At 43.8% G+C, this 26,954-nt stretch overlaps 2 protein-coding genes across 4 annotated transcripts; both read right to left on the bottom strand.

Annotated features, from left to right (window-relative positions):
* Window positions 1–180: 180 nt before the first annotated feature.
* LOC135183542 (cytochrome c oxidase assembly protein COX20, mitochondrial) lies at window positions 181–9,467 on the bottom strand. 2 transcript variants are annotated; one of them, XM_064158677.1, is made up of 4 exons: window positions 9,420–9,467; window positions 1,884–1,998; window positions 1,692–1,755; window positions 181–1,448 (listed from the first exon to the last, which is right to left on the bottom strand). In XM_064158677.1, exons 1-4 carry the CDS (start codon window positions 9,465–9,467, stop codon window positions 1,307–1,309), a joined length of 369 nt encoding a protein of 122 aa, XP_064014747.1. In that variant the 3' UTR covers window positions 181–1,306. The 2 variants fall into 2 exon arrangements, with proteins under 2 accessions (XP_064014747.1, XP_064014746.1); XM_064158676.1 differs by lacking the exon at window positions 9,420–9,467 and adding an exon at window positions 4,756–4,988.
* A 972-nt stretch (window positions 9,468–10,439) lies between these two features.
* Window positions 10,440–25,786, bottom strand: DESI2 (desumoylating isopeptidase 2). 2 transcript variants are annotated; one of them, XM_064158667.1, is made up of 5 exons: window positions 25,293–25,786; window positions 18,244–18,316; window positions 16,643–16,736; window positions 15,797–15,938; window positions 10,440–13,994 (listed from the first exon to the last, which is right to left on the bottom strand). In XM_064158667.1, the coding sequence occupies exons 1-5, from the start codon at window positions 25,329–25,331 to the stop codon at window positions 13,761–13,763; spliced, it is 582 nt and encodes a 193-aa protein (XP_064014737.1). In that variant the 5' UTR covers window positions 25,332–25,786; the 3' UTR covers window positions 10,440–13,760. The 2 variants fall into 2 exon arrangements, with proteins under 2 accessions (XP_064014737.1, XP_064014738.1); XM_064158668.1 differs by lacking the exon at window positions 25,293–25,786 and adding an exon at window positions 24,905–25,255.
* Window positions 25,787–26,954: the final 1,168 nt, after the last annotated feature.

The raw sequence follows: 26,954 nt of genomic DNA, 5'->3' as shown, positions 1-26,954 counted from the left end.
ATCCAAAGTGGAAGTTTTCCTCCCCCCCAGCACAGAAGCAGGGGAAGCATTTTCCTCTTCTGAATTTGAGTTGCTAACAGTTAACGTCTGAGTCTAATTTTTGCATTGAGGACAGAAAGTGTTTAATTGTGCTAAGTCAAGTTTTCTGAAGACTTTTTCTATAAAAAATATTGAATGTCCTCCATAAAATTTATCTTTATTGTTTTCTCTAAAAGAAACAGGAGGAAAAGAGGAAAAAATGGAACAGCATACAAATTTCTTTTCTTCTTTTGAGAGGCTAATCCAGAAGGTCAATGTTTTGTCATCCTAGTGTAAGTAGTATGCCTAACTAGCATTCACTCAGTGAATGCCTTTAGATTAAAAAGGTGCTTGAAGCATAATATACTGTAAATCACATTGTGAAAAAGTACATAGTGGTACAGAGTGTTACTGATGGAGACAAAGCAACGTTATGGCACCATTCATTTTTTTACTAACATGCAATTAGATCTAACACTGTATTTCCAAATCAGATGATTTCCTCTAAATTCTATAGTGATACTCCTTTTCACTGAAAATGGACAGTGAAGTATACAAGTAGAACATGCCTTTTTCAAAACAAAAAACCAACTACTAGCCACAAATAATGTAAATTGTTATTCCACCAGTTGTGAGGAAATGTCTTGTGTAAGATTTTTAATCAAGTAAAAATATTGGTTACTTACATAACTTAGACTTCTTCCCAAGTGTCATTTTATTCTTAATTTCACACAGAGCAAACAAAAATGCAAATTCTCTGACTTCACAGTGTATATAAATTACCTGAACTTACTCTGCAGCTGAAATCTTATGAAGACTACTGGTATTACTCACCTTGCACAAGCACTGCCTTCACCTGCTGTATTCCTTTTTACAAACAGCACAATTAAGAGCAGCAGTGCAACACACATTTACACAGTGGACAGCAGCTGAAAATACCTTCCTGTATTAAAATGAGGCATAGATACCAATTTGCTAAAACAAATGAGGTTCCACCATGAATGGAAAAGTAATGCACCATGTAATCCTCATAAACCATGTGAAAGACCTCAGTTCCCAGATTTTACTAGGATGTCAATCCTAACCACGTACACAGTCATACACATACATACATATACAAAATAAAGGCTTGTACCAACTGAATAGAGTTGATATTAGTTTCTTGATTGTGTTTGTTAGGTAAACCAGCATGATTTATAAGCTTTAGGCACCTCATGCATATACAGGGAAGATTGCCAATTTTGGACCACCCTCTCCCAAAGCTGACCACAGAATCCTCTAGAGTAGACTATGAATCACTTCTTTCATTGCCAGTTTGTTTTCTTTCTGGATCAAGAGAACTGCCTTCAAACAAAATTTTGTTTCTCATTCCTTCCTTAAGCATTCTTTGACGGATCCTGTGCTGAGCCAAATTGTACCGACAATAAAACCTGGAGGAGGGGATGAAAAGAAAATAGGATATCCCACTTCATACGGGTGACAGTGTCAAATCAGAGTTATTCAGACAGCTGAAAACTTGAACCCAAATATAATGATCAGACAAATATACAACCAACGACACCAGGAATATGCTTTGCTTTTTGGAGTTTGAAAATAGTGTGAAAGGTCACACAGAGATCATGTACAAAGCAGCTAACCTAGATCAGTCTAAATTCAAGAAGCTTTTTACATACCAGTATCCTAGCATTGTGCAAATAAAGCCACCAACTGCAAAGTCACAAGATCTTCTAACTCTACCTGGAAGTAAAACAAAAATTAGGCAAAAGAAACCTCAGGTGATATCCTGTTATTATTAAAACCTAACAGCAAGAAGGAATTCTTTTTAACTTGCAAATAAATATATGAAAAGCAGAAGAAAAACTTACTAGTTGCTAAGAAGTGTCCAAGACCCACAACGAAAGATCCCAGGGAGCCATAGAGCACTGATTCTCGTGCACAAGGGATACTCTTAACATCAAGAAATCCCAGGAGTTTAAAGGACTGGAAGAAAAAAAAAACAAACCACATACCACAAATTAAAAAAAAAAACTTTCCTAGAAGTTTATAATGCCAATTCTATTATCAAAGTGATGTTATTTTGGGAGTCAAAACCAATCACTTGAGAATTTCCTGTTTCCAGGGGTATATCTGAGCAAAAGTGAACATCCACAGTTGTATTAGGAACGGTTTCAGAAGTTGACCACTGATTTAGACAACATCATTTTCTACAAACCTGCTGATCCACCCTTTCTATTGAATATATATTGTCCAGTAGGACAAGGGAGGTTACTCTTCCCCTGTACTCAGCACTGGTCAGGCCACACCTTGAGTCCTGTGTCCAGTTCTGGGCTCCTCAATTCAAGAGAGATGTTGAGGTGCTGGAACGTGTCCAGAGAAGGGCAACAAGGCTGGTGAGGGGCCTGGAACACAAATCCTATGAGGAGAGGCTGAGGGAGCTGGGGGTGCGCAGCCTGGAGAAGAGGAGGCTCAGGGGGGACCTCATTGCTGTCTACAACTACCTGAAGGGACACTGTAGACAGGTGGGAGTTGGCCTCTTCTCCCAGGCAACCAGCAAGAGAACAAAGGGACACAGTCTCAAGTTGTGCCAGGGGAGGTCTAGGCTGGATGTTAGGAGGAAGCTGTTGGCAGAGAGAGTGATTGGCATTGGAATGGGCTGCCCAGGGAGGCGGTGGAGTCACCATCCCTGGAGGTGCTGAAGAAAAGCCTGGATGAGGCACTTAGTGCCATGGTCTAGTTGACTGGCTAGGGCTGGGTGCTAGGTTGGACTGGATGATCTTGGAGGTCTCTTCCAACCTGGTTGATTCTTTGATTCTAACTACTTATTTTCATGTACATTCCCCCCAAAAGGAAAATACTAAATCTGTAAGAATCCACAATGTTTGCTCATATATCACAAGCAGCAGGTAAAGTTACAAACAATTATGTGGCTACTTCTGTCATATAATTTTAATATCTGAAAAGGCATGCTAAAAAAAACAAACCTGAAATTACTGAAGAATGTACATGTAGCAAGGAACCATATAGTGCACATTAACCAGAATGACAATTGGGCTTGATGATCTTAGAGGTCTTTAACTAACCCTTTATAAACCTTTGACAAAGGTTTATAAAACAGTTTTAAATCTAATCCTATGCATAGGCAAGGGCTGTGCAGAGAAATTCCTCTATGTACAACACTTTAATGAGCCTACTGTTAAACATTATTAAAACCATTTCACAGAATCATAGAATTATTTTGGTTGGAGACCTCTAAGAGCATCTCTTACTCTGTCTCATATCTATAACTTACCCTAGCTTCTATCTATCACTTTTCTCTGAATTTTTCAAATGGTAATTACAAGTGACATTCAGAAACCCAGCTGTAAAATGGCAAATATGTTTTTAATTTCAGAGATGCCCACACTGGCCTCTGCGTAACACAAATCTTCCAAGTTGAATACACCCCTATTTTCCACCCGAAAATTGGCACAAGCATGACTGAGAAACTATACAGAAAAATACCTCACCATGACATGGGTCAGAGCTAAGGGGTCTGCACTGTATTTACAGCTGCACCTCCTTCTGCTCGATTATTTGTTATAGATGTGAGAACGTGTCTTCATGCTACTGTGTTCAAATACACGTGCAACTGGTCACTAAAATCTTGCAAGACGATTTGTAAATTGATTTGCTTCTTTGTAAGGTTATTCTGTGTGGGAAAAGTGTATTCTGGAGTACTACAGTCAATTATTTGTGGAGGGCTGACAACTAATTGTGAACTAAGTCTGCCTGTGGTAACAGGGATGGTGGGCAATTGACAACAGGTGGATCCGTATGCAAGCACGGAATCCTCCCATCAAACATGGAAATCCCCATCAATTCTGGCTGTTCCCTACGGACAAGCATCAGCTGTTTCCACATACCACACACACCCCCCCCCATGTACAAGTGAGACAAAATGGATTTGGTCTGTTGGTCTAATCCCCTAACGAGTAATTTCAAGTACTCTCATACGAAGATGTCACTTGATATGTTGCTTTTGTCGGCGAAGAAGGTATCCCCGTTACAGCCACAGAGTGATGCAGCCTTTTAAAATAGCACTTCACCTGTTGCTATACTTGAAATCACTTATTAATCGCTGCTAACTACCGGCCTTCCAAAGGCTCTAACACCATGACAGCGTTTCACCTACAAAGCGAAAAGCCCCGTAAAGACGTCCATAGAGAAACAGAGAACTCCCACCCACCCGCTCGGTCCTACAGAGCCCCAGTTCTACCACTGGTGTCTGTGCACGGTTTCCTAACTATTTGCTCTGGAGCAGAACCCAGAGAGATTCACAGCCGGTCCCGGTAACCTCCCGCCCGCCCAGCGCAGCACCTGCTCTGGCGGGCACTGACGCGCAGGGAGCGAGCAGCCGCACAGCTGCTGCTCCTCCTTCCCCAGCGCCCGGCTGCGCTTCAGCGGGCAGGGCAGGAGAACCTTAACGCGCGTTAAAAGCTCCAAGCACCGCCGGCCTCTTGCACCTGTCTGGCCCAGCCCGGTTTGTAACCCCACCGGGGACGGCTCTCCGGGAACTTCGCCGCCGCCCAGGCAAAGCGAGGCGAGATGGTACGCGTACGGCTCCTTCAGCCGACCGCCTCAAGAAGAAGAGGAAGGCGGAGCAGGGTGGCAGCTTCCCGCGTGCTCTGCTGAGCGGGCAGGGTTACGGCCGCGCACGGGGCAGGAATGGCCCTTCGCCGCCCCTCCATCCTCCATTACCTTCTTCGGCTCAGAGTCGCCCTCATCCGCCATGATGTGAGAGAACCTTCCTCCGCCCGCGCTCCCGCCCTCACCGCGGACCAGCGAGGCCGGACTACGGCCGCCTAGAGAAGACACGAGGAGGGGCCGCTCTGGCCGCTCCGTCCCGCCCCTTCTCTATGGTACTGGTGCGCGGCGGGGGCGGGCGCTCGCGCCGGCGCCATTTTAGGTCTAGCGCTGAGATTCCAGCAAAATCCTTTGTTCGCTGAAATGGGTCACGGCGCGGGGCGCGCGCGCGCACGCACGCACGCACCCACCCGCGGCGGGGAGGGAGGGAGGGAGGGAGGAGCCGGGGAGCGCGGCGCTGGCTCTCCGCCCGCGGTGCCTTCCCTCCGCACCGCTCTCCGCCCGCGGTGCCTTCCCTCCGCACCCCTGCCCTGCGCGGGCGGCACTTGCGGCGCTGGCTCACAACCGCTGTGCCTTACCTCCCTACCCCTGCTCTAGGCGCGCACCCCTGCCCTGCGCGGGCGGCACTTGCGGCGCTGGCTCACAACCGCTGTGCCTTACCTCCCCACCCCTGCTCTAGGCGCGCACCCCTGCCCTGCGCGGGCGGCAGTTGCGGCGCGCAGTTGTCCGCGCTCCGCCGTGGGCGATGCGTGGCCTAACACAAGAACGGTCGGCAGCGCTCCGAGGGCCCGGCGCCTCGCAGGTTTTGAGACAAAGGCGGCTCGCCCCTCCCTGCTCGCCTTTCCCGGCGCCGGTGCTCTGGCTTTCTCCGTTGGGCGTGTAGAAACCGACAAGTCTAACGCTCACAGTCATCTGCCTTGTCAGTCGTGTTCTCGGCCGTTCACTCGTGGATAGAGGGGCAAGTCTTTTGTATGTCGCCCCGTGGGTTTTGGGTCACGGCACTCCTTGCCACGCAACAAGGTGTCGAGCTCGAATGTAGAGCCAACTGCTTGCGCAGTGCTTTACCATAAACCCTCGAAGAGCAGCCCTGCCTCAATTTAGCGGCCTCTTTGCCGAGGTTCCAGCATGTAAACGGGGTTATAAAAGAGTAATGGCAAAACTAGGAGATGTAAAACATGCTCAGGGAGTAGCACCCAGTGGGAGAACGAGGTTGCACGAGATGCAGATAGGCTGAACGATGCTGATAGAAACTTGAGGCAATCCCAAGCACAAATACAGGCTGGGCGGTGACTGGCTGGAGAGCACCCCTGAGAAGAGGGACTTGGAGGTGCTGGTGGGCGAGAAGCAAAACGGGATCTAGCAGTGTGCACTTGCAGCTCTGAAAGCCAACCAGATCCTGGGCTGCATCAGAAGTGTGGCCAGCAGGTCGAGGGAGATGGAGATGATTCTCCCCCTCTACTCCACTCTGGCGAGACCCCACCTGGACTACTCTGTCCAGTTCTGGAGCCCCCATTACAAGAAGGATGTGGAGATGCTGGAGCATGTCCAGAGGAGGGCCACGAGGATGATCAGAGGGCTGGAGCAGCTCTGCTGTGAGGACAGACTGAAAGAGCTGGGGCTGTGCAGTTGGAAAAGGAGGTTCCGATGTGACCTTCTTGTGGCCTGCCAGGATCTGAAGGGGGCCTACAGAAAAGCTGGGGAGAGACTTTTGAGGCTATCATGGAGTGACAGGACTAGGGGGAATGGAGCAAAGCTGGAGGTGAGTAGGTTCAGACTGGAGGTGAAGAGCTAGTTGTTGAGCATGAGAGTGGTGAGAGCCTGGAATGGGTTGCCCAGGGAGGTGGTTGAGGCCCCATGGCTGGAGCTGTTTAAGGCCAGGCTGGATGAGGCTGTGTGCAGCCTGATCTAGGGTAGGGTGTCGAGCTGGAACTAGATGATCCTTGTGGTCCCTTCCAACCCTGACTGATTATCTGATTTTGGTGATTTAATCACAGAATGTTAGGGGTTGCAAGGGACCTTTTGAAGTCCAACTCCCTACCAGGGCAGGATCACCTAGAGTAGGTCATACAGATATGTGTCCAGGCAAGTTTTGAAAGTCTCTAGTGAAGGAGATCTCACAACCTCTCTGGGCCACAGGGACTTTCTTTCCTTTAAACCTCTTAAAGCTCACAGCAGCCATAAGGCTTGTGCTGTGCAAAGGCAAAGCAGCTTGAGAAAAGCAATTGCAGAGGTGGAGAGCATCTCCCAAAGATGGGGAACTCTTCTGTCCTCTGGCTTCAGAGTGCTGGAAATGAGAGCTGGCCTGGCCAGCCTCCATTCAGCTGGTCGCCCTGACTGTCATCAATTCTTGCTCATTGCTTCTACTAAACTTTCCAGGTCTCTCTGACGTAACAAATATCTGACCTTTACAGTTACCTTTCAGCCAGCTACATTGCATCAGCTGCTGCTCATCTTTGGTACTCAGATCATATTTGCTTAATGGCATGTGAATTAATGTGTTGGAAGCTGACGCTTTGCTGCAGGATTAGGTGGAGACTAACACGGGGCTGGTTCATGAAGGAGGGAAATTCCAATGGAAATCTTCACTTCTGGGATGCTGTGAGTGGAGTAATGAATGACCTGAAGTACAGAAGAAAAATAAACTCGATTCCAGCTATTTAAAGGCTCAGCAATTCCTTCCAGACGAAAAACAAGCAGCTATTGTGTGCCTGTGCTGGACGGGCTGGGGGGAGGCAGCATTTCCCACAGCCAAATTAAGAATGGGAAAGCCAGAACAAAACGCACAAGCCTCAGAAGCCTGGGGGAACACAGGCCATTTTCTGTTCAACATGGTTTGTGTTGTCATTAGGTGGGTTTAATGGGCCTTTATTCTGGGAGGAAAGCCTGGCTTTGCTTGAGCTAACAGTAATGACTGTTCAGACCTGGGAAATGTGAGGGAGCCAGGCGAAACCGCATTTACCATGTCACTCAGGCAGTCACAGGGAACGGAGGATCTCCTCCTCCCTGCCATCCCTCACTGGCAGTGGGGTTTGGCCACATTTCACTAGTGCCCAATAAAAAAACTTCCCTGTTTGGCAGGGCAGGGGGCAGGGAGAGGGTCATTTGATTCACATAATTTATCTCACTGTAAAGGGAGAATTGTATTGGCCATCAGCCATGCTAGGACAAGACCCAAGCCGCACAAAGGTGTGTTTAGGCCCTTCACACTGCTGCCCCACAGTCACCTGAAGCAGGCTGGCACGATGGCTGCAGGAAAGGCTCTGATGTCCTGAATTCCTTCCTAACTCTCCTGCCAAGCTATGGGGAGCAGAACAGTTCATCAATGAAGTCCAGTATTTGGGGACCTTGTTTCAGGCTGTGTAAAGGTGAAAAGTGGTAAAGAGGTAAAAAAGACTCCCTGAAAGGAATCTCAAGAGTCAAAACCCATGAGCTTAGCTTGAATAGCCCCTATGAGGCACATGTGAAGGCACTCTTTCAGCTTCATTAGCTTAAATTGAGAAAACACTAAGGGTGATTTCTCTCCTTCACACAGGTTAGAAGCAGCACAAGCAGGTAACCAGCAAATGCAGCACACTGTCTGCCCTGAAGACTGCAGAACTGACACACCACTCTGAAAAGCCACGTCTGCGTGCCACAGGGAAATCTCTCAAATGGATCAAAATGCAGCCCATGGACCTAATGGACTTGCACACACTTTCTTGTCACTCAAAGTCTTTCCTAGATAGTGTGTCCAGTGCCAACATATAATGGGCACAAAGAACCCAGCCAATCACAATCCCAGATTCCAGTGTGGGTTTTACTACAAGTGAGTACACTGTGGGAGCAAGAGGAAAAGGATGCCTTTTGCCTTTCCCCGTTCAAACCCAAAGTAGGAGGTGAAAGCAATTTCACAGCTTCACCTTCCCCCATTCAAACCTCTGCTGACAGTGCAGGGGGGAGTTTGGAGTGCTCCATGACGACCTGGAACTCTCATTTTTAATTGATGACCTCTATAAAATTTGTCAAGTTTCCTTTTAATAGGTTAGGAGTTCCTCAGCCTCTTGTAGCTTTGCTAGTGATTAGAGTCCAGTAGCAGCTGGGAAGTGGAACACACATCAGCCTTTGCAGTTTCTCCAACAGGTCACGTCCTAGGCAATCTTCCTGAGCAGTGGACACAGAGATGCCAGGCTCAGCACACAAAGCAAGGCAAAGCACGTCCCCTTACCAGGTGCTGGGTAAGAGGAGTAGGGCAGCACTAGCTTTGACAGCCACAGCAGAGTGCTCCCATTTGCCAGTGTCCTGGATGCATAGAGAATTAGCGGTCCTATTACAACGTGCATTCATCTGCCTTTTGTGAAGTCCAGAGGCAAGGCAGCTGGATGCTGGCAGAGCCCATCCTTAAGAGTGGCTGCCAGCTCTCTGCCTGAATTTACGATGTTTGAGGGACATAACTTTGCTGAGTGGCACACCACAACACCCCACAGCCAGCACAGCTGCTCAGAGCAACCACAGCTTAGAGGTACAAGGGCTTGGGATACAACTCAACTGCTGGAGTTGTTATAGGCTGAGGATTAATGTCCTATCTCCAGAGTACCAGAGAGCACCAAAGGGCTGGATAGTCCCCAGGGAATGGACACAGGAGATTGTGAATATTGTTATCTCATCCCATCACCCTGCAATCTCTAAATAACCAGATATCATAGTCTGTTCTCTCTTTCTTTTCTCCATTGCTGCTTGCTCTGGGCTCTTAACTTTGCTTGAGTTTGCTGTGTGGGAGATAGGTCTAACATGGCAGGGACAGGAAGAGATAATTTTTGCTTTGGGCCTGGTTCAGGGGGACTGGGCATTTGCCAGGTTGTATATTTCCTTCTCTTACTATATTTTGTATTATCATCTGCTTTTGTAAATATTATTTCCATTTAACTTCCAAATTCTGTCTGAATGTTGTTCTTTTACTTCTTTGGGGTAAATTCCACATTCTGTCTGGAGACCAGCTCGGAACCAGTACAGGGAGGTAACTTGTCAGCTTTTTAATTAAACAGCCAAGGGAGTTTCTTGAACCTGGGTCAGCAGTGGGCCCTGCCACCAGCAGCATTGCCACTGCTCAAGTGGGCGCTGCACAGGTTGCAGTGTCTTAGACTGGTGTTGCCATTGGTACTTCACCATAGCCTGGGAACTTCTGCTCTGCTCAAAGTAACTGTCAAGGTGCTGACACTGCAGACCTCATGTGCTCCATGACTGCTTAGGTAAATGCAAATCCAGATGAGCGAGCTTGGATTTCAAGCAAATCTGCCAAACAGGGCACATAGTATCTGTAACATATCCCAAGCACACCAAGGTGTTTGGATACCCAGCAGCTGTAGTTAGCACACTAAACCTGAAAACACTTTGAATTTAGTCTAACAAAACCAATTGGCTGTTAATGTCTCGGACAAACCAAACTGTAGCTCCTGCTGACCATCAAAATACAGCCTTTAGCTTTACTACAGGAATCCCCATGAGAGGTACTGTCCTTTGGAAGAACCTTTCAGAACCAAAGATCAGCTTGGGTGGCACCGACAAAAGTGAGCTGTTAATCATAGAATCAACCAGGTTGGAAGAGACCTCCAAGATCATCCAGTCAACCAGACCATGGCACCAAGTGCCTCATCCAGGCTTTTCTTGAACACCTCCAGGGACGGTGCCTCCACCACCTCCCCGGGCAGCCCATTCCAATGGGAAATCACTCTCTCTGCCAAGAAGTTCCTCCTAATATCCAGCCTATACTTTCTCCGGCACAACTTGAGACTGTACCAGGGAGTAACACACAGCCAAGGGTCTTTTTTTATAAAAGTATTTTTAATAAACTGATGGATTTAAGTTTCAGATGCTAGACAACTTGTTGCCATGTACAGGTAACAAAAGTCAAAATTCTTTGAATTTTATACAAATACTATGTAGTACAGTAAACTTGAAAGCAAGTTTACAAAAAACGCATCGGTGATTGATTATTCAGCTTGTAACCAACTTCTGACAGTGAAAATCATCATGGATCAATGGTGACCAGAATTGCATTGCAAGTTTTAGAAGTAATGCAACTATGTTTTTACCAAGCGACTCCAAAGTTACTGGTGCACACTGACAGTACATTGGATTTTTTTGGCTTGCTGAACAGAAAATGGCATTTAAATAAAACGACGCTGAAGGATACCTATCAAAAGTACTATCTGACAGAAAACTAAACCAAGAAAGTAAATGGAGCAGAACCCTGAAATAGTGATATTTTTCTACCCGTTTTGATGGAAAAGACTCCACAGGTATCCAGCTTTCTCACAGCATTTTGGAGTGTTCTAGTTCTAGCACAGTGTGGTCATTAGTAGGCTAAAGTAATCCCTGCTTGGCAGTAATGCTGGTGAAAGGTAGCTTGCTCTATTGCTAACAAATCAGAGGAACCACTGGCAGGGTGACTTCTCAGAGGCATCCAGTGGAGGCCAAGTTGACAGAATGCAGCTGAAATTACAGTACTGCTTGCTTTGATACAATACCAAATAGCCTTCAGGGTTCAGGTGTCAGCTTAATCACAGGATTTACAAACAGATGAACCAAACAAACGGTGCATAAGACAGTACTTTCATCTGTACAGCTACCAATAAAATGAATGCTTTTGTTATGAACTTTCCAGTCTGCTTTATAAAAAATAGTCTTAGTTTTACTTCTAAATAAAAACTGTGCTGTGATCTGTCATGGTCTTGCATTGTACATGCTGTAATTGTGTTAATGAAGGTGTGGAGATTTGTGACCTTGCACTCTGGATGTATCAAGAAGCCTAAAAAGCTGATTTTGGTACATAAAAGTTAGGTAGCAATGAAAATTAATTCTATTTGTTTTTCCTAAAAACCTAGGAAAAGCTACAGTACATTGCTAGATCAGTGGCCTCAACCCTGAGCTGAAGTAAAGGACCTGCCTTGGCCAAGAGACTTAGTCACGTTACTACCACAGCTGCACCACACAGACAATATGACCTGTGGCATGTTGTCTTAGCTGTAAGTAGCACAAGATTCAGTTCTGTAATGATTGAGAGTTCACTGGAGACCACCATATTCATTTTCACTACAGGAAAAAGAAGAAAGGAGAACTCAAATTCAGAGATTCAAGTGAAAAACACTCAGCAAGGAAAGTCAGTATGTCCAGTTTCTGGAGACCAGAGAACATAGTGGCTGACTTGTCAGTCTTAAGCACTTTCCACTTGGTAGAGGAAATTATTAAAACACGTACCAAACTACAGTCAGATATTTCTCCTATTATCCTACTCTTTCCAGAAAGGGTCTTGCTTGATTTTTCTCCCAGAACTCAGAGTCCCTCTTTGTACCTACACTGCATCGCAGGCGAGTGGAAACTTAAAGACTGTCTGCCAAAGGATTCAACCCAGTGCTAGCAAGAAAAACTTCAACTTGTTTCTGGCATGAATTGGAGTTGGCAATCACATGAATGCTTACTACAATGCAGTCTATCACACCTTCCTGTAGGGTTCAATGGCACCAACTACCCATGGCTAGGAGCGCTCATAAACATGATGCATTCTTGCCTCCTAAGAGGACTTTTTCAACAGCAGAAACTACAGGTAGAGTCACTACTTCACTTAATGGAGAAATTTAATCCAGAAACAGGCTGAAAATAAAGCTTGCAGGAATCATTTCTACTTGTAGGAATGCACACTTCTTTGTGAGCTGATCAGTTTACAGATGGTATGGTTTTGTTAATTTAAGGCAGCAAGTTTTTCAAAACACACAAGCTCACTTCCCTCATTTTTGTGCTACTGTATCCTTCTGTGCACAAGAGAACCCTCACTAATTTACACTAATGACTGGAAGAATCGTTAATTCTCTTGGTAAGTGAACAAGAATAAGGCATTCCATTATATATTCTGATCACTAATTAAAATTTAGCTCTAATTATAATCTACCAGCAAACATACTTCTGTGGTTTAGAAAATAACATCTCTTACCTTCAGATATAATTATGTGTGCAGATCAGTGGGTTCTGCTGTGTAAACACACAGGTGCATAAGCAATTTTCAGGTTTTTCTTCACTACATCTGACAAGAAAATCAATGCCACAGACAGAGAGACCGTGGGAACATGAATTAGGATTTCTCTCTTAATTTGTGCAGGTATGCACAACCAGGCAGTAATTTATAGCTCAAAAAACCCACGAAGAGGACACAAATGTTCATAAACTCAAATGAAACAAAATCAGCAGCAGAAAGCCAGGCCATTCCCCAAACGCAAGTGGCTTGTATTACACTATTGCAAACTATATGAAACTCACCAAAAAAAAGTACTAACTTTTATATACAAGTTTGAAATCAAGTGAAGCAAACAAAAATGTGCTAATGCTTCTAACAGATGATAGTCACATGTCTAAACCCTGCTTGAAGTACACTAAACATAGAAGACAAAATGCAAACTACATGGCCAAGTTAAAAAAAAAAGAAGATGGGGGGAGAAGGATCAATGTGCATTGTAATGAGACAGAAATTTCCCTTCATATGTGCAAAAATCCACAGTTTCATTAATGTAGAGGTCATAATTCTAGGAACAGATCTTAGACAAAACCAATCTCCCTACATCTGTGAATCTACCTGTTTACATCAGCCACTTTAAGTGCACAGTACCCTGTTCACATGTATAGCATTCAGCAGTTCCTGGCATTTTCTCAGAAAGCTAATGTTCACCTGCCTTAAATCTTGAAAAGCAAAGGGAGAGTTCACCCAGGGTATCATTCCACTGCTTTTGAGTTATACCGACAGTTAAATTCTCTCTCCTTCCATGGTGGCAGGAGTCCTTACAGGACTTGTAAACAGCAGTACACAATACTGTAAACAAATAATTTAAGTTCTGCTTTATACAAGATGTTAAGCTAACACAGGTCTACCAAACAGGTGAAAATGAAAAGGGTGGCTTGACACAAAATCCCTCCCTTTCCTCCCAGCAATTATTTTCACTACATAAATAATCCTGAGCTGAAACAGTGGTTGACGAGAGCCTCTTTTGCATATAAAAACAATCTCCTAGAGTCAGCTCTCATGTTCTGTCAGGAAGTCAATTGCTGGAGAAATCAAAATGAAGTATTTCAAACCATTTGTTACTTTGGAGGAGGACTTATAATTTGGTGTGGCGACCAGTTCTAGACCCAGATGCTGAGCTTGCCAAGGAAGCTGATGCTGCTGCGTCCTCAGCTTCCTCCAGCTCATCATGTAGCTCTTGGCTAACGCTGGACTGAAGGGCTGCAGGAGTTAGCCACTCCTTCGGCAGACAGCTCTGGAGAAATGGTATGCAAGAGCTGAAGTAGGCAAGGCGATTCACCCATCGTGGAATCTCTTTTCCACACAGAATCTAGTGGGGATGGGAAAAGAAGGGATTAATTTGTCTTCTGGATTCAGCAGTAACAAACACACAGTACTATAAATAAAAAGCAAAGGCTGCAGCAGTTGTACTGTTTATGTATCACAAACATCAGTCAAGAAGCACTCAAGTTAGCTGCACCAAGTCAACTTTATCCATCAGTAAAAGCAGCATCCTATGTCACATGAGGAGACCTGGTTTCCGTTGTGAGTTTGACACATGGTTCTTTGCCTTTTTTTAGAAGTCCTGAAAAGTCTAATGACCTCACTCTCTAACTTCTAGAAAAGGCACAGAAATCAGTTAAGGTATGCTTCCTGTTCACTGCCTGTCCTTCAGAAACAGGAACAGACCCTGAAATCAAGCAGTTAAAACAGTGTCGATACTGTAGTTAAGTGAGATGTGCATTCAGCTGAAGCTATTTACTGTGGTGGTCTCTGATGACTTTGCTCAAGACATCACTGTCTTAGAGCCCACAAGTCAAGCACACACTTATGTTCACTGGATACTATACAGTGGAAAGCTGATTAGCTCCTCAGAAATACATAAAGCTGCATTAAATACTTAGTTTTGCTGCATGTTGGTCACTAAATGGTTTCACTGTCACTGTTCAAGGAGTGAGCTATTTAACTTAGCTATTTCCACATTCTCTTCTAGTATTACCTACTCCAGTGAAAAACTGGAGAAAATCACAGCCATTACCCTGCTGTAATTGAGCAGCATTTAACTTGTAATTGTATCTTTATCTTTGTAGTCAGTTTGAACAATAGGTATGACCAGACGTAAAATAGAAACTACGTGACCATGCAGCTGAAGAGTATGGCAAACGCCTGGCCATACAGGCTTGATTTCATGCCAAGTGCAGCTCTGTCACTGTCTAACCCTAATTACTTGTACCAGTGTTGCACGTATCATCAGCTCAACATTTTCCTGTACCACTGGAAAATCAAAGAGCCTCCACACAGGCTATGCAATAAACTTGCCATTAGTTATTTTGAAAGAAACACCAACCAACCAACACAACTAAGTTTTATGGAAGTTCACTATGAGAAAAAAACCACATTTTTTTCTTTGGTGTGCTTCAGTGAAACATTAAAATAAATTCTGACAAGCACAAACTGCTAACTACTGATAATCATAACCACCATTCTTCTCTGTCCTGGGTTGCTTGTTCCTGACTCATTCTCTTGTGCTGATACACGAGTGATCAGGCATGACAAACTGATCAGATTACAATAAATCTGAGAGGGAAAAGCAATGTTGATTCAACTCTGGAATCAAGTACTTTGCATGTCCACCAGATGACATGAACAGGACACAGGTTCTGGCAGATTAGTAAATTGACAAAAGCTTCTCAAGCTTAACATTGAAGACTAACATTGTGAAACTTCAGTGCCTTTGTTATTCTTTAACAAGGGGTCATGACTTCAAAAAACATTGTCAGTGCAATGGCTCTGTGGGGAAATACTGATAAAAATAACGTGGTTCTATCTTCAGTAGTGATCTCTGAAGCACATGAAATGATTTTGAACTCCTGATAATACTTGACTTACTAGGTCTCTCAACTAGGAATACACCCCTACTCATGTGACAACAATATTTAGCCTTTTTGGCAGCAAAACATTGTGCGTTGGATATAAACACAAAATGTGAAAAATGGTGACACTTGCACAAAGCAACAGAGATTACAGCTGGATAACAGTTAGAAATTTGGCCAAACATTCCAAAGGACAGGAAAGAGATGACATTGTAAGCACCTAAGAAGCACCTTTCTACAGACCTTCATGTTTGTTTACCTCAGACAGAGCTGAAGAAAAGTGATTGCAGTTTTTGTGCATTAGGTGATAAGCATTTCCTTTGAAATCTTTTCCAAGCTCTTCTACTATTTTTTCTACGTCATCTTCTATGAAGTCAGTACTGCCTAGAACCACAGCCTCTCTAGAAAAGAAACACAGAGTGTAGATGATGATCAGGCTTCCATCATACAGGTAAATTACTCTTCCTCCATTGCTCAAAGGTCACCCCATTGTGGGTATTGAGTTCTGACCTCCTAGAGTAACAGATTCTTTCTATATCATTTTACAGTACTACTTTTATCTTTATCATGAGAGTGTATGTCCTTGCTGATTGTCCACATGCAGCTCGCTGAAGTTCTTTGCAACTTAACTCTGGCAAGCACTGGATGCAATTTTCCCCTATTCTTCAAAGGATATTGTTTCCAAGAGACAGGTGAGAACAGGTAAGAGCTTGTAATGCAGGGAAGGGTCAAGGCTATCACATTGAGAAAAAGGAAGAGACATAGGGAAGCCCTGGAAAGCCACAGTTTTCAGCTTTTTATTTGAATTAAAGAAATGCTGCCTTGGAAAAAAATCCCCTGTTGTAAATACTGTGCAAATGACAAAAGCTACTCACAAGTCCACATAATTTATCCACTTTTAGGGAATGTAATGGTATCCTAAAAATAACACTATTTGTTGCAGCCTGTCTCATCACTCTGTCCATGTTTATGTAAAGAAAATGGACTGATTTCTCAGAAAGTCACAGTCCTGTAGTATCCTGCACCACAACTCTCCTGAAAAACAATTCTAACAAATTGTCTTTTTAATACTTCTCAAAAGGAAGAAAATAGGTATTTTTCTTACTTAAATTTAAATGTTTCTCCTAGCTCAGAAGCGTTTCCTGGTGAAATTTCAAATATTCCAGAAAAAGGGTATGGATGACCACCATAGGCAAATTCTGAAAGAGAAAGCTCAGATTTCAACAAAACTGGCATACAATGATAGTAAAGAGCAGCAGATCTAAAACTAGAAAGCAGATATGTTATTTACAAGGGTAACAAATGCAAGGAGGCAGAAATAGTTTTGTTAGTCACTAGTCAACCCAAAGGGAAAAAAAAGAAATTTCCTACATTAGTCTACAGGTTTAATTTGAATCAAGTTTATAGTAAGCATATACAGTTTTCATTGTATAAGTGAGGATTTACCATTCAACTTGTAAATGCTACTACTGTTCTTTTATACATGCTTGTCTTTAAAAGGTGACTTACAGGATTCAAAGTACTGCATCATCAAAGACCTGATAGAGATTCTGTTCAGTGGCCTAAATAATTTTAATTTCTTGATTTGCTAGAGCTCAATTGTCCAAAGTTCTTGACAATAACAAGAAAGTAAATGAGTGAATTCTTCTGCAGTGAGCATGTTGCACCTGCTAGTATAAGTACTTGCAGTACATGAAAGTATCATGCTGTGCTTTATCTTCTTTCTGTCTCTGTAAAATAACACAGCAGGCCACACCCAGAATGCAATAAAAAGCTGCAAGTCTAACTTCATGCTTCCTTTCCAAAAAACTCTTAAATATCCAAGTCTAGCATTCAGCTTTGATTGTATTTTATCAGTTCCTCGCTCTGATAATGCAAACCCAGTTAGGAAGTGAGCGTTAGAGCAGCTGAAGCATCCATACATTAAGATAACTGTGCAGTGTGGTCTTTGATCACATACCACACCTTTTGCTGCTTCCCCTCCTCCCCAAACAGCTGATGTAATTTTTCTTCTTTAAATGGACTACTTTTAGCAACACCATCACCTCAGAACATCATTATACTGATGGCAGGAACATCTCAGACCCGAGTCTGTGCTACAACATGCCTAGAAGTATCTTCTGGCAGTAAGGAAGATTCAAAGTAGTCTGAACAGATAATGAAGCTGCATGCCCAAGTAACACCTATTCAGCATAACTGTAATACAGTGCTGTATTTATCACAAGTGTATCTTTTGTAAACAATGTGCATTAGATCCCCCTTAAAAGAAAGTGTCTCCTGAAAACAAACCAATCTGCAAATAAGGAATAAACATTGTTTCCTGAGGATCATGCACTTTTAGGTACCTATCCACAACACACTTGTTGCTGTAGTTGAAAATTAACCCCTTCACTAAGTGCTGGCCAGATATCGAGGAAACAACTTGACCATGCTTACATGAAATACACATTTGTTTTAACAATAAGCATTTCAAAACCTAAAATAACCATTTCTATGCCTAGCTGAATAAATTGCACACTTTTTCATAGCTGCATAGCTTTATACCAGAAGACAAAATGTATTTTTTTCCATAGGCAGAAGAGATGAGAACTTTAAGAAAAAGTTGCTGATCAGGCTTAAGGAGACACAGTTTCTGTATGCCCTGAAGAATGTTTTTTTAAATAATAGCATGACCAGAAAAAAAAGTTATGTTTCTCCTGTACATACCTCGGCCATACACCTCTATACCTGAATGGAACACTCCAATTCCAAGCGAAGAAGTATATTCATTCATCCAATACTGAAAGAAAAGATAACAAAAAGAGACTGTAGTTTCCATTAGAGAACTGTCTTCTGAGAGCAGATTCACATATTTGTCTTGCACACCCGAAGGAAAAAGTCCTGCAACAAACTGCACAACTCATTTTATGGGAGCAGAACATGCTGTTAAAAGTTTCCCAGATGCATACAGTGAGTTAAATCCATAAAGTTCTGCTCCAGTGTGTTAGTGCTGCCAATGTCTATCAACCAAGGAGACAGTAAGTGGGAGAAATCCATATCGACTTTTGATTTTTCCACAAGTTACAAGTGGTAAAGTTTTCACTTAGGTGGAATACATTCTAGAATCAACTGCAGTTATTCTACAGAAGCTTTTATTTTTTAAAATAACATCAGAATGTAGGAGTGTAATAAAAACACAGCAATTGTCATTTATAGCAGTGAACACATTTATGGTTATGAATAGAAAAACATGAGACAGAGTAAACCAACTTAAAATTACCCTAGAACATTTGGTCTTTTAATACTAAATTGGTGGTTGCCGTACAAGAAACTAAGCTCTCTCCAGGCTCCTGATGTATGCATCACCATACATCAGGTATAAATCTACTGCATAGGTCTAACATTGTTCCCAGTGTACCACTTCCATTGTAGCCAACAAATAACTGCATTTCAAAAAGAAACCAGGATGTTATAATTAAAAAACGCCACCTCCACCCCCTTCCCAGTCCAAGCAAGCAAGCAACCGACAAAAAACAACACACCAAAAAAGAAGAAACTCCCCCTTCCTCTATTGCTTTGTCTTTGCTTTTTTCAAAAGCATCATTAGTGCCCATCGGGAGCTAACTATTAACCTCAAGATTTTAAAGATGCACAGTTCTGGAAAGGGAAAAACATCAGAATAACTGTATTTCCTTGGCTACATCACCACCCTCGAAATAATCAGTCTCCAAGCAATAAAAATTTTCAAGAGATACAGATATAAAAAGGGAACACAAACAAAGGCTTTAAAGAAAAAAAAAAAAAAAGGACAAACCTCACTTATGTTCTTAAAACTGGAATAGGCTAGCAGGACAAACCTCTCAAAATACAAGGAAAACATTATTTTGTCATTTACTCCAGTAGTGGGGTATTTTCTCCCAGGTCATCTGGTCCCAAAGGGCACCCCTATGAATTCCTATAAAGCAGACTTGAAAAAGTCATCTGTCAGGCAAAACGCAGACTGATGTAGGACCCCAGCAAAGTAACAGTTGTTTAGCAAAAAGAAAGAAAAAGAAGCTATTTTCTTCACACAACCTTTTGATGTAAGGGCTTTCTGATGTGAAGGCACTGTTAAACCAGTACAAGATGATAAAAATGTAAAAAGGTTATAGATGTCACACTTTGAGATGGGGTAGCTGGAATTAGTGCACAATTTACAGAACCACTACAAACATTATGGTGTGTAATCTGCATTTCTGAAACTTAGTTTTCTTCCAACACAGATACACTGAACTCTGCATTGAGAGGCTATTAATGAAAAATCAAGACAAGTTAAATGTCAAAAAGAGCAAGTCAGGTCAAGAGTTAAGACATTTTCAGGCATAAGATAAATATGTATTTGGCTTTTACAGTCATCCTTTTACTAAGTATCATTAAATCTAAAATAAATGATCCCCCAAATTCAGTTACTAGCACCTGCCAAACATCATGACTTTTCCAGACTAAAATTCACAATTATGCTAGCAGGCACAGAACACAAATGACCATCTGGATAACAAGATGCTGAGAATTGAATGTTCTTATCTATAGACATGCCAGTTGTGGGAAATTTTGTCAGCATGAGTTAACAGAAGATAGATTTTGCTGCTTATAAAGTCATGGCTCATTAAGAGCTGCAGACAAATTATGCTTAAGACTAAACTTCACCTTTTGCTTTAATTTCTGGCGTTGTAAATGCATTGCTGTTACCTAGTGAGGTACAGATGACTATACTAAATTATCACCTTAGTCTGTTTAGAGGGCTTCACATTTCTTTCCTTCCTCTCCACAGGTAGAGCAGAGAGCTAGTCTGTACCATCAAGCTACATGCAGAAATACACTAAGTTAGAAATACATTTGGTTAGACTTACTTTGTAGAAAGATAGAGGGAGAAAAACAGAAGAGAGCAAGGAAGGAGAATAATGTTTCAGACTACCTGAATGGATTTGTGAGCATGAAAAAAAAAATTCTATTCACTGAAGTGAAATCAAAGCCTCCAGGAAAATGGAAGAGCTACTTTGTAAACCTGTTTCAAATTTGAGGATAGTCCTGCCCCACAATTTACCAGCTGACCATTTCAAAAGAGTTTAAGGTTTATATTTATTGTCAAAACTGTAGGTACCTTCAACATACAGCTTGTCAGCATAGGATGAAAGTATGTTTGTGTAATGAGAAGGTGTATCCACATGAGCCTAACCTAGAACCCAGCTAGACAGCATCCATGGTGCTTGACTCTCCTCTTCTGGACACCCATTTGGAGAGAAAACTCTGGGTTCAGCCTCTGAATTCTAAATAACTTACACATCACACATGCATTGGATCTCTTAATAAAGATTATTGCTGCTCTCTGGAAATGGAACAAGAGTTACAGAAGATATCCCATTCAGGCAGAAAAAAAAAAAAGAAAAAAACAAACAACAAGACCCCCAACAACCACATTTCTCCCCTCCAACAACTCCATGAAATCTAAAGCAAAGCATAGCAAGAGGACTGAAATTCAAGTCGCCAACCCTCCTCAACAATCCATACCAAAGCATATAAATGCAATGGAAAGCTGCTCACAAGGTTGCTCAGCAAGTCCAGTGCTATTTAAAGCACACACTCCTCCTTACTGGTGGCACCTAAATACACGGGATTCACAAGACTACAAAGCCTGAGCGTTGGTGGCAAATTAAGCAAACGGCAGCAACTTTGGAAGAAGTGCCTAAAGCAAGAGGGCACTTCATTCAGTACTTCCAGTAAGAGAAGAGTAGGTTAACTGGAGACAGAAGAATTTCAGTGAGGCAGAATTACTTTCCCTCTGGGAACTGTAATTATATCTAATTAATCTGGATCAGCTATCAGAATGTCGGTCACATTTTCTCATTGACCATTGTCTTATCTCACTGAAAAAAAGAAATGCAGGACAAATGCAACTTATAGTATGCTAAAATTGGCCACAGATTAAAAGATTATATAGAACTTACAAAATAAAAATTGCAGATTAAATTTACATATATACATATACAAAGAGAGTGAGAGAGCGTGAGCTTGCTGGTTCAATAATGTGCTCCAAGTTATAGTCCCAAACTGATCCCAAAAGCTACATCTGTACCTATTAAACTGTATCCCCTTCACGTAGTCTGGATGTAAGTTCCACCATAGTAGAACGTACAGAAGCACAATCCCATATCCTCAGTATCTTGCTAAAAATCAGTCTTGTAAAACAAGAATTTATGTTTAATGCAACTATCACACAAAAATATTAGAAGTACTTTTCTGTGTGCACAATGAAGTTGTGGCTGAAATGAAAAGAATATCCCAGTGCTTCAAATATGTATTCAGAGCTTCTTCAGAGCTTTAATTTATCTTAATACTTTAGATTTTTATATGTGACAAGGGAAAAAAAACCCGTCCACTCTGCACAAAAAAGACTTAGACTCCTAAAAATAGCAGTAAAGAGGAAGCTATAAAGTACTCAGGTTCTGAAAACACAATGTATCAAAGTCTTCACCCTACCCTGTTAATGATCATAAAATATTTTCAAAGGCATGAGCTGCAGTATGTGAATACACACTAAAGCTTCTCTCCTCTCCGTAAAGTTATCAGTACTTGAAAGTCTACTTTGTACAACACACACATGCCTCCCTCACCCCTCAGTTTTATCAAATATTTTTGCTTTTTGAAGCACTAAGGACAATGGAAGGGTATATGCTCCAAAACCAACCAGCACAGTCCTGTAAGTAATCTCAGCAGCAGCAAGGTCACCTAGCATTCCTGGGCAAACCTGAGCAGCTGTCTGGGAAATTAAGCTACACTTAGGCTAAAGCACTCAGGTTAAAATAAAGCTGTTCATATGACTGTTGCAATCATAGTAGTTTTCTGTCAACCAGGTGATTAATAGTGGCCTCTTGTTCCAAAAAGAGAAATAAAACCTTCTAAAACCTAAACTATGCAAAAGCCAAAACCCACCTCCAAGTGGCATGTGATGTTGGAAGCAAACAGCAAACCTGCTGCTGTCTCAACACACAGTTGTCAGAGGCACGATGAATAACAAAACTTCAAAACAGCTACTATGGAAGATTCTTCTCCTCCAACTCTCAATGCACCCAAACAACACAGCATCCTTGATTTCAGCACGTTCTCAACATGCAGTAATGTAAAAGTCATGCAACATAAAAGTAAGGCTTTAGGTTTAAGCTCCTGCTTCAAACAGGTTTAAAATGGACATGAGTGAAAGGGTTTGAGGCTGGATGTACACAGGCATCGATAGTCTTTCACAAACAGTTAAGAACCTTAGTTTTTCGTTCCAATTTAAAGGAAATTTGTTTTTTTTTCCCAATGCTCAAATGATACAGGCATTACAAAACAAACAGCTGAAGTATGATATATCAATATTCTTGGTCAGTGATCTCAGCTTCTGCCATGTATAATTTGTGGTCATGTACAGCTTCAACAAGTACCACAACTGCAGACCAAAAAAGGCATCCCTACATGTGATCAAACATCTGCAAATAAATTGCATACTTCTTTTGAAGACTAAGTTGCTTCCACAGATAGTGGCTTTAGAGACCATGCTACTTCTTGATGCATGCAGAATCCCACTAATCACAAAAGGACCACGAATCCAACAGGTCTTAAGTAAAAATATGCCACTATTTTTTATGAGCATAACCTTTCTGTTGCTTTTGCTCTCCCTTCTTGTCCTGTCATATGTCAGCCTTCCTTAGGATGGCTGGAGTAAAACTGATCACAGTAACTCAATGCTGGAGGAAAATGAAAGGGAGATATTGGCTGCAAAGACATCTAAGGAGTAAGAATTGAAGGAGAACCATGTGAGTGAAAAAGTACACTTATCACAACAAAAAAAAAGGCATGTGAAGTTGCACCCCATCAGTGTCATCATCACAGCAAGAATGACTTTCTCATAAAAGCCATGGCATTACTTTCCAGGCAGGCACTTGTATAGGTGGATAGTCCATTCTGTTAGTTTTCACAGCCTGCTTGTGAACTGAGCCCAGAGGGCATTTTGCACAGATAAGCAGGTTGTTCAAGAACACTAGGTCTGCCTTCTTATTGAGTCACAAGTGCACCAAACCTTCAAGGATACTATCTTATATAAGAGTCCTGAAACTGAAGCCCCACTTCATTCTTTGTACAAGTATTTATAGGTAATGTATGTAAATGCATCTCTTTTTATGCGAAGAGCTTCTCCAGTGTGTATTTCTGTAGTCTGGAGAAGTCACATATGCATGCAACAGAGCATCCTTCCCTCAAGTCTAGTATAAATAAGACACCAGACTTTGTCTTGTCAGCAACATGTATGAGTTCAACCAAGTGAGCAAAAGACACCCTCTATTTTATTTTCCCCTTCTCACAGAAAAATCACAGTAAATAGACAGCTCCCGTCTCCAGTCTCACTTCATCCTCTACAATGAAGAAAAACCAAAGTACTAAAAGATTTGTATTTGCTGGAGACAGAACTCACACAAAGGAGGGGGAATATATTTTAAAATCCTTTACAGGAACATTGATTTCTTTAAGTATTAGGGTATCAGACTAGTTCATATAATCACACAAATAGTTTTTAATTCCAAGACGGTTAGCTCCCTATCAATTGCTATTAAATATTTTAGCATTTAAGCCTGAGTATTTTCAAGAAAGCAAGCTGTATTTTACCTCTGAACATAGTCTACCTTATACACGCCCACATCTTTTTAAAACACCAAAAGTTCACTGTAAAATGGTGGTGGTGATGGTAGAAAAGCCTATCCAAAATACTCTAAGTAATGCAAATAGTTACCTGAAGATAGTTGTCAATCTTATTGTTCTTGCATTAATAGACTCAAAAACATGGTCAGAAAACTAGTGCTAACTTGTTCTGATTTCCAGCAATGGAAATGCATTAACAGATAATATATTCTTAATATTACTCATCCACAAGTCCTGTGCAGGTACTTACACCTCATTTGTTACCATGACACTTGACCAGCTTCCAGTTGAACTCAACAGCTGCTGCAGATGTCACAGAAAGATAACCCAAAGGGTGTGAGAAGGTGAGCTCACAGGACTGTAAATCAAGCTGGAGCCATCTCTGTTTCTATTAAGTTTCATCCATACCAAAACAGTTACAAAACTCTGAGCTAGAGAAAATTAAACGTTCCTGACACAAGGCTAAAAACCGCATAACCCTACAGAGGCAGTGGTTATCCCCAACTACTACACTGCTGGCACGCCAGCCACTTCTACGGTTTTCCGAAGCAAAAAAGGCTGGGCCTCTCCCCTGCTGAAACCTGGGAGCGTAACAGAGGAACACCTCGGGGAAACGCACATTTCGCTACTAAGTCACAGCAAGGGCAGAACTTACTCTGCCACAGGGAGCGGTTCTAACCTGTCACTGGAAGCCTCATCCCAGCACCACAGCGAACTTCAACTGCTGGTCTCAAAGGTCTGTAGGAATCAAAACACCTCCCAGATTGTCGCCCCAGCCCCGGGTTCGTAATTTCTTCCGCTCCACCGCTCCCACGGGCGGAAGCCCACAGAGCCAACTCACGTAAGCACAGATAGGAGAAGGGCAGAAAAAGTTTCTCCGCTGCCCTCGCCGCCCCCTCCCTATCCCCGCAAGATGTTCCGCGCCGCAGGCGCCGCGGCTCTTCTGGGAGCGAGACCAGGACCCCCGCCCGCCGGCACAGGTGCTGGGCCGTGCTGCCTCCAACAGCCCCAAGCCAGAGCAGGCCTGGCCGCGGCGGCGGGCCCCTGGAGCCGGCCCGGGCGCTCACCATGTCGTAGACGTTGAGAATCACCAGCTGGTTCGCCATCGCCGGCGGCCCGCGGGCGCCCCCCGCCCGTTTGGACGTTTCCGCTGGGCGGCGGCGGCGCTACTCAGGCCGGCGGCGGGGCGCTTGGGACCCCCGGGGGCCGCTTCCTCCTCGTCCTGCCTGTTGCTACGGGGCGGGGGTGGGCGGCGGGCACCATGGAGCCGCCGCCGCGGAGGGACAGGGCCTCGCCCCCGGAAGACGCGCTCAGCCCACGGCCGGCGGCGGGGGTCGGGCGGTGCGGGGTAACAGCGGGCGCGGACCCCGCCGGTCGGCGCGAGGAGGCGGGCAGGGCTCGCGCCCTGCCTGGCGTTGGCGCCGCCGGGGCCGCGTGACGGCCGAGCCGCCTCGCCAATGGGCACAAAATGGAGCCTCCGCGCCCGCCCCCACCTCCCGCCAGGCCCGGGCCGGCACGGACTACAGCTCCCGGCGCGCAACGCGGCCGGCTGCGGCTGCCGGGACGGGCGGTGACAGCTGCGGCACTCGCAGGCGGGGCACCGCGACACGCCTCTTCTCCCGCCGTCCTGGGGAGGTGTGGGTAGGTGAGCCGGCTGCGGAGCTGGCGGCGCTCACACATCGCTGAGCCGGGGGCAGGCGGGAGCAGGGGCCGGGAAACGCCGTGACCGCGGCGAACGGACAGCGCAGCGCGTTCATACCCGCTGGGCTCTGGCAAGCTACTCTCTTCCGTGTTGAACGTGGCGCACACGTACGCCAAGGCTGTGGGCTTCCAGAGGCAGGACGGTTTGCTCGGGCCGTTTGGGCAGCGTGCCCCAGCCCCGCCATTTTATGCTTTCCTTCAATAAAGAGTGGGGAGTTGAGTGAGCTTTACACAACTCACGTTTGAACCTTTTCAATGTATGGCCACTCGAAAGGCTGCAAACACCTCGGATGCGTAGTGTGGTCATTGAACCTTACGGTAAATAAACCTTGCATAGATAACCTTGTCAGGCAAGGGCAAAGCGAAGCTGCAGTTAGTAAAAGCGTTAACAGGAGAAAAGGTTCTGTTTTCCAGCAGCTAACCTGAGGCGCACATGGAGTTTTACAGAGGCACCGTTGATAGCACTCCTAGAAAGGCGCAGTTCACAACAGGCCGGGGATGTGCCCTCCAGACAAAAGTGCTGTGCGGGAAGAAGGAGGTACTGCCCCGGGGGCTGTTCTGGCTTACACTGTCACCTCTGGATGCAGGTGTTCTGATGTTTAGCTCCTCTTTTAGCTAAAAACTTCCTTCTGGCTGCTGACTTCTGCACCCTGGTGTCTTTGTTTGCAGAATGGCTCTGTCCGTCCAGTACTACAGCACAACTGATCACAGAATCAACCAGGTTGGAAGAGACCTCCAAGATCATCCAGTCCAACCTAGCACCCAGCCCTATCCAGTAAACACATCCTTCAGCGTGTTTGATACTTGGGGAGTGAAAATAGTGTTGAAAAAACTTACTGGTTGTCAGAATACCGAATTCAAACACCTTAGAGACCTGTGGCTCACCTCAGCCCTAAGAGGCACAAACACCTTACTTTACCAGTGAAAGAGTAAACTTCTGGACAGGATGTCTAACTCCTCTGGGTCCTATTCTTCATCTGCTCCTTTGGCTGGCAGCTAGGAAACAAGCTGGTCATTATTAAACCAAG

Source organism: Pogoniulus pusillus, chromosome 18 (genome assembly GCF_015220805.1).
Source record: "Pogoniulus pusillus isolate bPogPus1 chromosome 18, bPogPus1.pri, whole genome shotgun sequence".
NCBI lineage: Eukaryota > Metazoa > Chordata > Aves > Piciformes > Lybiidae > Pogoniulus > Pogoniulus pusillus.
The sequence above is the reverse complement of the archived record's forward strand: the minus strand, read 5'-3'. Positions and strand labels throughout refer to the sequence as shown.